Source organism: Macaca fascicularis, chromosome 4 (assembly GCF_037993035.2).
Source record: "Macaca fascicularis isolate 582-1 chromosome 4, T2T-MFA8v1.1".
Classification (NCBI taxonomy): Eukaryota; Metazoa; Chordata; class Mammalia; order Primates; family Cercopithecidae; genus Macaca; species Macaca fascicularis.
Window position 1 is genome coordinate 85,629,900 of NC_088378.1, and position 14,473 is coordinate 85,644,372.

At 39.8% G+C, this 14,473-nt stretch overlaps 1 protein-coding gene across 2 annotated transcripts in view; it reads left to right on the forward strand.

Moving 5' to 3' along the window:
* Positions 1–14,473, forward strand: part of MDN1 (midasin AAA ATPase 1) — a 184,685-nt gene that overhangs the window by 69,975 nt on the left and 100,237 nt on the right. For both annotated transcript variants that reach the window (XM_015449074.3, XM_015449075.3), the window contains exons 20-31: positions 830–943; positions 2,932–3,079; positions 3,540–3,650; positions 5,544–5,695; positions 6,912–7,090; positions 7,685–7,893; positions 8,059–8,205; positions 9,913–10,054; positions 11,681–11,815; positions 11,896–12,034; positions 13,569–13,707; positions 14,003–14,133. In XM_015449074.3, the coding sequence (XP_015304560.3) occupies positions 830–943; positions 2,932–3,079; positions 3,540–3,650; positions 5,544–5,695; positions 6,912–7,090; positions 7,685–7,893; positions 8,059–8,205; positions 9,913–10,054; positions 11,681–11,815; positions 11,896–12,034; positions 13,569–13,707; positions 14,003–14,133 (1,746 nt within the window). The remainder of the gene's footprint in view (positions 1–829; positions 944–2,931; positions 3,080–3,539; positions 3,651–5,543; positions 5,696–6,911; positions 7,091–7,684; positions 7,894–8,058; positions 8,206–9,912; positions 10,055–11,680; positions 11,816–11,895; positions 12,035–13,568; positions 13,708–14,002; positions 14,134–14,473) is intronic.

Sequence of the window (14,473 nt, forward strand, 5' to 3'; positions counted from 1 at the left end):
GTACTTTCTGTAGGTGGTAGGCATATGGGAATCTTCAGAACACTGGAGAATTTTTCCCTCTGTGTTAGTATGTCAGTGGATATTATTGAAAATAAAAATCTTTTCTTCCTCAGATAATCTTTTGGCGATTAGAAAAATTTCATAACACAATATAACAGGAAAGCATATACCAGTATATGTACATTTTAGGAACACAGTCCTCTTTGGATGAGGCTAATGATTTGAAAAGGCATTTTAAGTTTCTTTTATTTTTCACCAATAAGCACTGACATGAACAAAGTACTTAGTTGTTGGTGTTTTATGTATGTAACATCTGGGAAAAAATAAATGACCAGATTTATTATTGGTAACCGTTTACTTCATTTTGAGTTTTAAAATAGTAACTTTATTAGATCCTGTCTCTTCATTATAAAGTAATAAAAGCTTCTTAGGGAAGCTTTAGAAACTACATTAAAGTAGTTGTTTTCTCTTCAACCATTTTGTTTCTGATGTTGAGGGGCTTGTTTTTTATTGCACTTATTTTTTTAAACAAATGTGGTTATGATAAACACCTGAAAATGAGGATAATTAATTCTTATTTTTGTGTCTTTTTCTTCTTGTAAGGACTATACATAGAAGACTTATTGCATAGAAGAAGCAATAATGGTATATTTTTGGTAATGGTTACATTGTCCTTTAATTATGATCAGTTTCTATCTCAGGTTGAAAGACATTTTATACTATAAGCAGTTAAAATGAGCTGACATATCTTCTTCTGTTTCATGTTTTTCTATTGTCAACGTAATTGTATTAACTTCCTAAAAAGTGCTTATTATGTATTGTTTTACAGGTTCACGGAACTTTATGTAGAAGAATTGGAAAGTAAAGAAGACTTACAGGTTCTTATTGTAGATTATCTGAAAGGATTGAGTGTGAACAAGAATACAGTGCAAGGAATCATAAAGTAGGTTCCCTTTGGTATGTCTTTATAAACTCTTTCTCTGAACATGAAAATGTGCTACTCGTGCACACACACAAATATGCATTCTTTTTTACTTCTAACTTGAGAAAACTGATAGCAGGATTATTATTTAGATTCTCTGGTAAAGTTGGAACCTAGTATGAACTCCTTCAGGTTTTTCTAAGGAAATTACATAGAAAGCTATGAATCACTACTTATGAGAAGATATAAACTATCAGATAATGCTCTCCTGATTACCTGTATATTCATAGCTGAGAGTTTGAATTCTTGGAGATGTACATGGCTTGCATTTTGACCTGTCTTGAAGAAGATTACTTTTCTATTTGCAATATTTGTAGTAGCTACGTGGGATATAAGGAGAAAAGGGTTAATATAATTGTGTCAGGTTTGGAATTAATGGAAGCTTAGCCTAATAAATAATAGAGTAGTTGTGTGGCTTGGTGCTTTAATTTGAGACTTATTCCTGTTTTTTTGTATGCCATATAGACAATGTGCAATCTTTTGTGTCAGATAACCTCAATTCTAGTATTGGTTCTATGAGAAACTAATGGTATCATTCTGGGCCACTAACTTAACTGTGTGTTCTCCAGAAAGAAATACAACATGTAAAAGGATTGAAATAGGGTGATATTAATGTTTTACTACGTATTTGTGTATTTTTTCTCTTCCTTAATACAAATACTTATTGAGTGCCCTGGTGCTAGGGATATAGCTTTGAGTAAGGCAGACAAAATCCTGGTTCTTCTCATTGAGCTTTAATTCTGGAGAAGTCATGTACCGTAATTTTAGGTTGTGATAAGTGAAAAAAGTTACATATAAAACTGAGTAGGATGTAAGGAAATGAAGACTTGGAGTTCTATTTTTTTTTTTTTTTTTTTTGATACAGGAGCTTTGCTTTGTTGTGCAGGCTGGTCTTGAACCCCTGGCTTCAAGTGATCTGCCAGCCTTAGCCTCCCAAAGTGCTGGAATTACAGGGATGAGCTACAGCACCTGGTCTTGAAATCCTATATTAAATAGATTAGTCAATGAGGCGTGTGTTTAGAATGATTCAGAACGGTTTACCACACCACACCCTAAATTGGAATACTTTCTGTTAGCCAAGAATATTTGGACAAAAGTGTAAATATGTATAGTTAAGATTCCAGATGCTAAAGGTAAACTTTTATAAGTACCTCATTTTATCTAAAGAGATAAAGAGATAAAATGAGGTACTTATAAAATACTGCGAGTACAAGTAGTATATATTCCATATATTAAAAACCCAGTTCCAAAACATAGATTCTTTCTACAAAAGAAAAAATATTTTTTTAGATAGCAAAGAGATAAGACAAAGCGCATTTGGGCAGGAACTTGGATTTCATCTGTGATGCATGCACACTTGGTTACATTTGATCTTGTGGTGCTAATTGATCATGAATTTCACAAAGTGCAAGATATTCATGTTTCAGTCTGAAGCTTTTCCCATCCTGTCATCATTTGGACTTCTAAAGTGTGATAGTGACAATAGTAATGGTAATCGTATCCTCCTGCTTTTTAACGTTTTGTCAGTACTGATTATAGCCATATTTGTAGCCTTTCAAAACACCATGCATTGTTTGCCATGTCTTTATTCATCCCCATTTTAGATTGCACAGGAACTTTGTTTGCCTCTTAAGCTTGAACAGACTGTGGAACACAGAAACTTCTCACCTCTCTTTATCAGTACCTTTTTGCTAGAGGAATTGCACATTGTACTTCCCAGTTTCCTAAAGGAAATAGGTGTTCATTTTTTTTTATTTTGAAAGATAGCTCTGAGTACGTGAAAAGTAGATTTAAAAGAGACTAAGATATTTTGATGCATGCCCTAGGAAGTTGTATGCAAGCATGACGATTTGTGATCTAAAAAATGTCCTTTGGGTTTTCTGTAGAGAATCGATAATAATGGATACTTATTAGTAAATAAAATTGCCTGACCTTTATTCTATTTGTAGCTTCTACACAGCTTTGCGGAAAGAGTCGGGGACCAAATTGGTGGATGGCACTGGCCATAGACCTCACTACAGCCTTCGAACTCTGTGCCGGGCCCTGCGATTTGCAGCCTCCAATCCATGTGGCAACATTCAGCGTTCACTCTATGAGGTCTTTCTGAAGTCTCTTTGACAGGATATGAGCTTGCTGGATGGGTTCATGGGAAGGAAGGAACAGGGATGCATATGCCAGATTGCCTGTGCTTTCCAGTTAGTCAGATCAGCCCAGAATACCTCATACCACATCTACCCTGTCCTTTTAAATTAAATATTTTACTTTTTATTTTAAAATTTTTATTTTTAATTATACATAAAGACAGGGTGTCACTGTGTTCCCACTCTGGTCTCAAACTCCTGGGCTCAAGCTGTCCTCCTGCCTTGGCCTCCCAAAGTGCTGAGATTACAGGTGTGAACCACCGTGCCTGGCCTACCCTTCCCTTTATCTACCACCTTACTATATTTAAAAGTTGGGAAGCAGCATCACCCAAGAGGTTAAATTTTGTTCTAGAAATAAGTTTGGTTGTATTGCAGAAGGTTACTTAGCATTATGCATATTTGTGTTTTCTTTCTAGGGTTTTTGTTTGGGTTTCTTAACACAGCTTGACAGGGCATCACACCCAATAGTTCAGAAGCTCATCTGTCAACACATCGTCTCTGGCAATGTCAAGAGTCTGCTGAAGCAGGTATGTTCTTTTGTTATTTTTGACTTGTTATACTTGAGAGGCTGAATTACCAAATTTTCAGCTGTTTGGTTTTTTGTTGTTTTTTTTTTCACATAACTTTTTAGTTATAAAGGTAATCTGTTGCAAAAAGTTTAAACATTACAGAAACGTACGTTTAGATGGTGCAAGTTTCCAATAAGCGTGCTCTTTGGATATTTAAATACTGTGGATAATGTTTCCAGATAAATTGTATAATGTATGTATTTTATTTTCTTACATATCCGAATTTTGGTATGTATGTGTTGATTTATTGAGGTAAATTGTAATATGCATTTAATGTAAGTGGGACTGTCTCATAAGAATATTCTTTTTTTTGGAGATAGAGTCTTGCTGTGTCGCCCAGGCTGGAGTGCAGTGGTGTAATCTCGGCTCACAGCATTCTCCCCCTCCCTGGCTGAAGTGATTCTCCTGTCTCAGCCTCCCGAGTAGATGGGATTACAAGCACATGCCACTATGCCCAGCTAATATTTGTAATTTTAGTAGAGACTGGGTTTCACCTTGTTGGCCAGGCTGATCTCAAACTCCTGACCTCGTGATCTGTCCGCCTCGGCCTCTCAAAATGCTGGGATTATAGGCATGAGTCACCGTGCTTGGCCCATAAGAATATTCTGTAGCTTTCCTTTTTAAACTAACTGAATCTTGGGTATATTTTTGTTTTTGTACCAGAATTCATTGTGACATGCCTTCTAAGGGCCACATATAATTTCACTGGATGGGTACACCATAGTTTCACTATCTGCATAGTTTAACTACACCGTTAAGTATAATCTATACCTTCTGACTGATAGTTGGGCCTTTTCTGAGGGGGCATTAGTGGGGTCACTATTATAAACAATAGCCATTTTGGGTTTGACAGGAAATTACAGAATAGCATGGGACTGAAAGAGGCTGAGAGAAACTGACTCACAATCAACATGTAAATTGGCTTGTTTACATGTTGATTGCTTGGTCATTAGGAAGAGAGAGCCCTTGGGACTTGGGGTTTCTTTGGACTCAGCCTTTTAAAAAATCGTACAAGTAACACATGCATAAATACTTTTGGTAAATTGTGAAAACATTGAGAAAAGGCTCAGGCTGGCTTTTACCATTGTTGTAATCAAATACCAGTCTCTTCCAGTTGGTCTTTTTTTGTGTGTGTGCCTCAGGGTGTGACAGAAACTTAAAAAGATCCTTCCTCCCCTCCCCCTGTTGCTTCTCAACTCAACTGAGGAGGCCTTAAAAGCAAGGCCTAGACGTGTAGCTTGAAATCTGGGGCCCAAATGCTCTAGAAGAGTACTTTTCCATAGTTACAGATTTGACCACCATTTAGCGATTCTTTTACTTATAAAAATGGGAATTTATATAATCGAACCTAGTAACTTAAACCATATCTCAGCAAAGTTATGTCATTATCCACAATATTATCCTTAATGGTCTAGTTGCTCTAAAAAGTCAGTTTTATTTTTAATGTCTTCCAGGCAATCGAGAGTGTGATACTGCAAAACCTCCTTCCTTACTACAACACTGGCCCTTTTTCGGGGAACATGGTTTATATGAAATTCATGTTGTTAAAAATACTTGGAGTGGGCATTTTGATATGTGATAGAAGAAAACTGATACATAAACCTTCTGGGAATTTGTTTTGATTCAGTTTTTTTTCCAAACCCACCTACTCCACTTCATTTTTAAAACCAATATATAACACCATTTTGTTGTCATTCCTCACAATTTTATGTTCGTATTTCACTCAGTTTTAATGTTGAAAGTATGCAGAACAAGACAGCTTGTTCAACAAGTAGCTCTTTTCCTACTTTATGCCCTTCTCTGAAAGAATGTGCAACTGTGGGTTATTCCTTGAACTTCTGTGTCTTTCAGCCTATTCCAGAGCCAAAAGGAGGTCGGCTTATCCAGGTTGAAGGTTACTGGATTGCGGTGGGAGACAAGGAGCCTACAATAGATGAGACATACATTCTCACATCTTCTGTGAAGCTGAACCTGAGAGATATAGTCCGAGTTGTCTCTGCAGGGTGTGTGGGCTTTTTTCTCGCTGTCCTGAACTTGATACAGGCATAGGCATTGAAGACATTTTGGTCTAACTTCCTTAACTTTCAGAGAGCTTTATTCTTTTTTTTTTTTTTTTTTTTTTTTTTGAGACTTGAGTCTCGCTCTGTCGCCCAGACTGGAGTGCAGTAGCGAGATCTTGGCTCATTGCAAGCTCTGCCTCCCGGGTTCAGGCCATTCTCCTGCCTCAGCCTCCTGAGTAGCTGGGACTACAGGCTCCCGCCACGATGCCCGGCTAATTTTTTTTTTGTATTTTTAGTAGCGATGGGGTTTCACCATGTTAGCCAGGAAGGTCTCGATCTCCTGACCTCGTGATCCGCGCACCTCGGCCTCCCAAAGTGCTGAGATTACAGGCGTGAGCCACCGCGCCCGGCCCAGAGAGCTTTATTCTTATTCGTTGGCCAACTGAACAGTTACTTACAAAAGTCAGTACTATAACTTTTTCCTGGTAGAAAACATTGTTTCTAGTTGTGCAGCTTTGGAGGGAGCACTATAGATGCAGATGATTTTATCTATCTTTAAAGTTGTCTTTTGTTATTTTGCTGATAAATACCACAAATTATTCAGTAAATGAGTAAAAGTTCTACTTACAGTTTCTTACAAATGTTGCCAGCATAGTTGGAATTGCTTTTCTTAGTATGTTTTGAGGAATAATTTTTACAAAGAAGCTTCTTAGTGTATAGGAATAAAAATGTTCTTTGCTTCTTGCAATTTCCAGAAATGTAAAAAGGAAAAAAAAAGAAAAAAAATGCTCTTTTAATGATGCTGTTAAATGATGTTGTCATTCTTTAGAAAACAAACAAAAAACAGTACTTGGCCAGGTGCAGTGGCTCATGCCTGTAATCCCAGCACTGTGGGAGGCCAAGGCGGTTGGATCACTTGAGCCCAGGGTTTTGAGACCAGCCTAGGCAACATGGCAAAACTCTGTCTCTTCAAAAAATACAAAGATTAGCTGGTCTTGGTGGTGCATGTCTGTAGTCCCAGCTACTCAAGAGGCTGAGGTGGGAGGATCACTTGAGCCTGGGAGGTCGAGGCTGCAGTGAGCTATGATTGCGCCACCACACTCCAGCCTGGGCGACAGAGTGAAACCCTGTGTCAAACAAAACAAACCAATACTCAGTTCTGGTTTCTCAGCTTTGTAATTTTTTGTTTTAAGTTGCTTAATTGGCTAATCTTTTACAGAACCTATCCAGTGCTGATTCAGGGAGAGACATCAGTAGGTAAAACAAGCCTGATCCAGTGGCTGGCAGCAGCTACTGGCAACCACTGTGTGCGTATTAACAATCATGAACACACGGATATCCAGGAGTACATTGGTTGTTACACATCTGACTCCTCAGGGAAGCTTGTCTTTAAAGAAGGTAGGGTTAAGATTCCATTCCATGAACATAGGTATTTATTCTTTCACACACATTTCCTTAAGTAATATTCTTCATCCTTTCCAATTGAGAGGCACATGGACCTTTGCTGTAACAACCAGCTTTTCTTGATGCCTGAGCTAAGATAGTTAAGGGGTGATGCATAAGTTGCTGGCTTTCTTTAGGTTCTACTAACCTTGCTGGCTGTATACAGGACTAGGGGCAAATTTTCAAGATGGGAGTTGAACTGCTGCTTTATTTTCTAGGGATTCAGAGAATGGGGTTGGTGTTAGCCAAAGGAAGTTGGGAATAGACAACAGAATGTGGTGACTTAAATGAAATTAGACTGCAGGGGAAAGATTATACAAGAAACATGAGGTATTTTCAGCCTTGGATTCTTTTCTGTGGGGGAAAAAAGGGACTATTTTAATTGAAAATTGTTCCTCCTTGATCTGCAGTGTCATAATTTGTTTTGAGGCAAGACTAGCTACAGAAATTAATTTGCTTTGAAATTTAATGATAACCTAGGATTTGTTGATTGTACATAACGCATTTTAAAACTTTGGACTGATTTATACACTGTTTGTTTCTTCCTAGGTGTTCTTATTGATGCTATGAGAAAAGGCTATTGGATTATTTTAGATGAATTAAATTTGGCCCCTACTGATGTGTTAGAGGCACTGAATAGACTGTTGGATGACAACCGTGAATTGCTCGTAACAGAAACACAGGAAGTTGTTAAAGCACACCCTCGGTTTATGCTTTTTGCCACCCAAAATCCCCCAGGACTTTATGGAGGCAGAAAGGTGTGTAGCATTTGTCTCCTTCTTTCAATTTGTTACCACATCAGATCGTAGATTTTTCATAGTAAGGATGAAATGTTTTTACCTCTCCTTTAATATTTTATGGTGAATGTCAGAGCCTCCATATTGGAAATTAAAAGGCACCTTTTCTTTCTGTGCTTTGTCTAGGTCCTTTCTAGAGCCTTCAGGAATCGGTTTGTGGAATTGCACTTTGATGAGTTACCTAGCTCTGAGTTGGAAACAATCTTGCACAAGCGGTGTAGTTTGCCACCCTCTTACTGCAGCAAGTTGGTTAAAGTCATGTTGGATCTTCAGGTACTTAGTTTCAAATGGAATGTGTTGATTATAGTTGGTGATCAAAATTTCATGGCTGCTTTTGTTAGAAAAAAGAATCTGTTGATGTATTTTTCCAAGTAGAGATTTTTTTTTTTTTTTGGTAAGACACGGTCTCACTCTACTGTCCTGGCTGGAGCGTAGTGGCACAATCATAACTTGTTGCAGCCTCGACCTCCTGGGCTCAGGTGATCCTCCCATCTCTGACTACTCACTCCTTAGTAGCTGGGACCACAGATGTACATCGCCATGCCAGGCTACATTTTTTTTTTTTGTAGAGACAAGGTTTCGCCATGTTGCCCAGGCTGGTCTCGAACTCCTGGGCTCAAGGGATCCACCCACCTTGGTCTCCCAAAGTTTTGGGATTACAAGTGTGAACCACAGTTCTTGGCCTTCAAGTAGAGGTCTTTTAAATGCTTCCCACTAATATATATTTTTAGTTTTCTTTTATCAATCAACAACTTTACGTCATTAAAATTTTTCTGATATTTACATATGATGATAATTTTGTATTTATTCATAATATTGAAGCATTTTGTTTAGAATGGAATTTGGCTTAGGGAAAACTGCAGTTTTTGGTTTTTAAATGGATATAGTCCTTGAATGGACATAATTAAAGAGATCAATTCTTTATGGCTCGCCCTAGTCAGCTGCAAAGCTACAGCTGATCTTTACAAATTCCATTTATCTTATGGAGTTAAATTATTCTTTTTTTTTTTTGAGACGGAGCCTCACTGTCACCCAGGCTGGAGTGCAGTGGTGCGATCTCAGCTCACTGCAAGCTCCACCTCCCGGGTTCACGCCATTCTCCTGCCTCAGCCTCCCACGTAGCTGGGACTACAGGTGCCCGCTACCACGCCCAGCTAATTTTTTGTATTTTTAGTAGAGACAGGGTTTCACCGTGTTAGCCAGGATGGTCTCGATCTCCTGACCTCGTGATTCGCCCACCTCGGCCTCCCAAAGTGCTGGGATTACAGGCATGAGCCTCCTTGCCCAGCAAAAGTATTCTTTATCAGAAAGTATACATTGTCAAACTTCTTTTTAGAAAGCTAATCATAATGTAGACTCCTATCATTATGGTTCCACATTGTTTCACTAATCTTCCTGCATCTTTGCCACCATTTGCATTACTTTTTGTTTGTTTTTTGAGATGGAGCCTTGCTTTGTCGCCAGACTGGAGTGCAGTGGTGTGATCTCGGCTCACTGCAACCTCTGCCTCCTGGGTTCAAGCGATTCCCCTGCCTCAGCCTCCTGAGTAGCTGGGACTACAGGCGTGTACCACCATGCTTGGTTAATTTTTGTATTTTTAGTAGAGAGGGGATTTCACTGTATTGGCCAGGATGGTCTCGATCTCCTGACCTCGTGATCCGCCCACCTTGGCCTCCCAAAGTGCTGAGATTACAGGTGTGAGCCACCGCTCCTGGCCCATTTGCATTACTATTAATCATCTTTTTTGTATGTGGCATAAGAAATGTGGAATTCCATTTTATATTATTAATTTAAAAATGAATTTGAACATTTTTCTTCAGAATATTACAAGTTATTTGCATTAAAAATTAATCTTATTCAGTGAAATGAAATTATTTTAATGGGAGCATAAATTTGTTACAAATTTTATATACATTGTACTACAAACTTACCAAGCATTGCAGCTAATGCCACTTTTCATTTGTTTTGATACTTCAACAGTCCTATCGCAGAAGTTCTTCAGTGTTTGCTGGAAAGCAGGGCTTCATTACCCTTCGTGATCTGTTCAGATGGGCTGAAAGATACAGATTGGCTGAGCCGACTGAGAAGGAGTATGACTGGCTACAGCATTTAGCCAATGATGGTGTGTTTTCAGTCAAATGCTCTCAATATATAGTTATGTTAAATGTCAAACTTTTTATTAAAACAAATCTTGCCTCACATTGTGATTGATACATACATTTGACTAGGTATTCCAGAGAGCCTGTTTCCCTCCAGTTCTAACAGCTTTTGTAAGTGATCTTATTCCTGCCGGCCTCTGTGCTAATAAGGACTGGTTGCTAAGGTTTTCTTACTCTTTGCTTCAGGTAGCCACATGGCGGAGTCAGGATATGGGCATAGCCTCTTTGGGAGTTTAGGCAGATGGTTGATGGTAGCTTTGTGGGCGATTTTTCTGCAGTGTCACCATAGGTGGTCTGGCTAGTGCCTTACAGACATACAGAAAGTTGATTTGTCAGAAAACATTGGCATTCTGAGAGAAATAATTTATATAACCCAAGACTCAGATTTTATTGTTTTCCTTTAATGCATGGGAAAAATGTGTTACTGTTCGTGATAGGATACACAGTGTTTTGGAATCTTCTGATTTGAAAAGTGCTGATGATTGATTAATGGGCTAGTTAATAAGTAAGAAGAGTATATAAAAGTAGTAGAAGAGATTTTTTCTCTACTTGTAAAGAATATTTACATAGAGGAATACTTTTTTAAAAACTTTTTTTTTTTTCTTTTTTTGAGACAGAGTCACCCTCTGTAGCCCAGGCTGGAGTACAGTGGCGTGATCTCAGCTCACTGTAATCTCCACCTCCTGGTTCCGGGTCCTGATTCAAGCAGTTCTCCTGCCTCAGCCTCCTGAGTAGCTGGGATTATAGGCATGCACCACCATGCCTGGCTAATTTTTGTATTTTTAATAGAGATGGGGTTTCACCATGTTGGCCAGGCTGGTCTTAAACTCCTGACCTTGTGATCTGCCCACCTCGGCCTCCCAAAGTGCTGAGATTACAAGAGTTAGCCACCGTGCCCAGCAAAACTTTTTTATTGCGGTGTAACATACAGTAAAGCATTTTCCCATGTAAAGCATCACCTAGACCAAGATTTAGAATATTTCCAATAACTCAGTAGGTCTCTTGCCAGTGGAGGTAACCACTACCCTGACTACTGTCACTACCAACTGACTCCTGTCTGATTATCACTACTAATCTGATTGAAAAGAATTTTGCCTGTCCTTGAGTTTCACCTAGCTGACATCATGCAGTATGTACTCTTTGGGTTCTGGGTGTTTCACTAAACCTGATGTGAGATTCAGTCATGCTGTTATGTGTATCAGGACTTCATTCTTTTTTCTTTTTCTTTTTATATGGTAATCCACTGTATGAAGATGCCACAGTTTCTTTATCCATTCTCTTGGTTATGGACATCTGGATCATTTTAATTTTTTAGTTATGAATAAAGCTTCTCTGAACATCGTGTATATGTCTTTTGACACACACGTGTTCATTTGTGTTTGAGGATACTAGAAGTCCTATTGCTGAGGCATAGGGCAGGTATATGGTTAGTTGTAATAGGCTCTCCTAGTTTTCCCATGTAGTTTTTCAGATTTCTACCTCACCAGCAGCGTATGAGAGTTGCTCTTGTTCCATATTCTCAATGTCCCTTGGTGTTTCCAGTAGACACTTGATGATTCCTTTCCTCCTCTTCCTCCTCCTTCTCCCAGGTTACATGCTTCTGGCAGGTCGAGTCAGGAAGCAGGAGGAAGTCGATGTGATTCAAGAAGTCCTTGAGAAACATTTCAAGAAAAAATTGTGTCCTCAATCTCTTTTCTCCAAAGAAAATGTTGTAAAATTGCTGGGTGAGTAGGCCAAAATCCCTAGAGGAGTATGATTTGAGTTGTACTCATTAGAATCTAAATATTTATTTTTTCTTGGATAGGTAAATTGTCTACTCAGATATCCACATTGGAGTCTAACTTCGGCCACATCGTGTGGACTAAGGGCATGCGGAGACTCGCGATGCTGGTGGGAAGGGCATTGGAATTTGGCGAACCTGTGCTGCTGGTTGGAGACACTGGGTAAAGATCTGTGACAATGACTCATGAGGGTTCATTTCAATTCCATGGGATTACGTGAGTTATTGCTGAAAAACTCATGAAAGTGTTAATCCCCCCTTTCTTCCTTCTTCTTTTTTCTCTTTTTAAGGAAGAAACTAAGAGCAGGTGGGGGGCTAGGGGAGGGATAGCATTAGGAGAAATACCTAATGTAAATGATGAGTTGATGGATGCAGCAAACCAACATGGCACTTGTATACCTATGTAACAAACCTGCACATTCTGCACATGTACTCTAAAAAAAAACAGAAGAAACTAAGAGATCTGTTACTGTTTAGTTTCCTCTACCTTCAGACTAGTTCTTTGTTTATGGAAAAGAATGACTTTATTATTACTATTTTTGGAGATGGGGTCTCACTCTGTTGTCCACGCTGGAGTGCAGTGGTGCGATATGGCTCACTGCAGCCTTGACTTTCTGGACTCAAGTGATCTTCCTGGCTCAGCCTCCCAAGTAGCTGGGACTACAGGCATGCACCACCACCCTTGGCTAATTTTTAATTTTTTTTGTAAAGTCAGAGTCTCAGCTGGTTGTGGTGGTTCATGCCTGCAATCACAGAACTTTGGGAGGCTGAGGCAGGTGGATCACTTGAGCTGAGGAGTTCGAGACCAGCCTGGGCAACATGGCAAAACCCCGTCTCTACTAAAAATACAAAAATTAGCTGGTTGTGTTGGCGTCTGCCTGCAGTCCTAGCTACTCAGGAGGCTGAGGTAGAAGAATCGCTTGAGCCTGGGAGTCAGAGATTGCACTGAACTGATATCATGCCATTGCACTCCAGCCTGGGCAACAGGAGTGAAGCCCTGCCTTAAAAAAAAGATGGAGTCTCACTGTGTTGTCCAGACTGGTCTTAAACTCCTGGGCCCAAGTGATCCTCCTGCCTTGGCCTCCCAGAGTGTTGGGATTACAGGCATGAGCCACTGTACCTGGCAAGGATGATTTTTTGCTTCATCGCATTGAGGGCAGTTTTTGTCTGTTTAGTTCTTTTAAACAGTGAGATTCATTCTATATGTGTATAGAGAAGAGCAGATAAACTAGTGTCTGTTGAAAGTCTATAAAGTCTGTAAGGATTAGATTTCTTTTCCCTCCCTTGGTGGTGGCTTTTTTTTTTTTTTAGGCGGCATTTCGCTCTTGTTGCCCAGGCTGGACTGCAATGGTGCAATCTCGGCACTCCACAACCTCCGCCTCCCGGGTTCAAGTGATTCTCCTGCCTCAGCCTCCCAAAGTGCTAGGGTTGCAGGCGTGAGCCACTGCGCCCAGCCGGTGATTGTTGATAGAACTAGGATGGAGTTTGTGCGGTACATACCTTCTGGATAAGGAATATGGGAGAGTGCAGTCGTGCAGAGGGGTGCCGTGAGCCTGGGGTTGAGGTTCCACATTGGCCAGCACTGTTTGCTGCTGCAGTGAGACTCCTACAGTGGTTCTTCTCTTTTGCTGAGGGGGGTGTTTATGGATGTGTATTTGAAACACATACCTTGTTAATCAGTTGCATATCTCTAACAGGTGTGGGAAAACTACTATCTGTCAGGTATTTGCAGCCTTGGCAAATCAGAAATTATACTCTGTCAGCTGCCACTTACACATGGAGACATCAGACTTCCTGGGTGGCCTGCGGCCAGTGAGACAAAAGCCAAAAGACAAGGTTTGTCCAGCAGCAAGTGTTCCAGTTATTTTAAAAAACTGCAGTTAGCTGTGCATGAGTCTGTGGTGGGGTTTCTGGAGCTGGGTTCTGGTTTGGTTAAATGTGCATATCTGCAGATTTTCTCCGGTCTACAAGGGCCTTCACAAGCATTCTGGTGCGCAAGTTCTATCTCCTGTTCTCAGATTCTTACTTTCCTCGGAATGCCTACTTCACCCCTGGAAACACCAGCCAGCTGCATGTATATTGTCTGTGGAGCCACCTGCCCTTTAATTTTCCCCACTTTTTCAAATTATAGGAAGAAATTGACACATCAAGACTCTTTGAGTGGCATGATGGGCCTCTGGTTCAGGCCATGAAGGAGGATGGCTTTTTCCTCTTGGATGAGATCTCATTGGCCGATGACTCTGTCTTGGAAAGACTCAACAGGTACGTGCCTGAGAGGTTTGCCTTGTGTTTGATATTTTTGCTCAGGTGATTGATGTGATTTTTATAGATAATCTTGTGCACAGTAATACTCCTCATAGGTGCACCTTAGTAAATGCTTGAAATTATTGGTGTATTACCATGTCTTTTGGCTTTAGCATTCAATGTTTCCTAAATTTCTAGGTTTTTTTTTTGATATAAATAACCAGAACAATGGGATCGTGGAATGGCAGGGCTAAAACATGAGCCAAAGTCAAAACTATTTTTTAAGGTGAATTATAGGCCTACTCTCTTAATATTTTGAAAGAACTGTAGTCAGAATCCTATCCCATGGCTGTAAGCC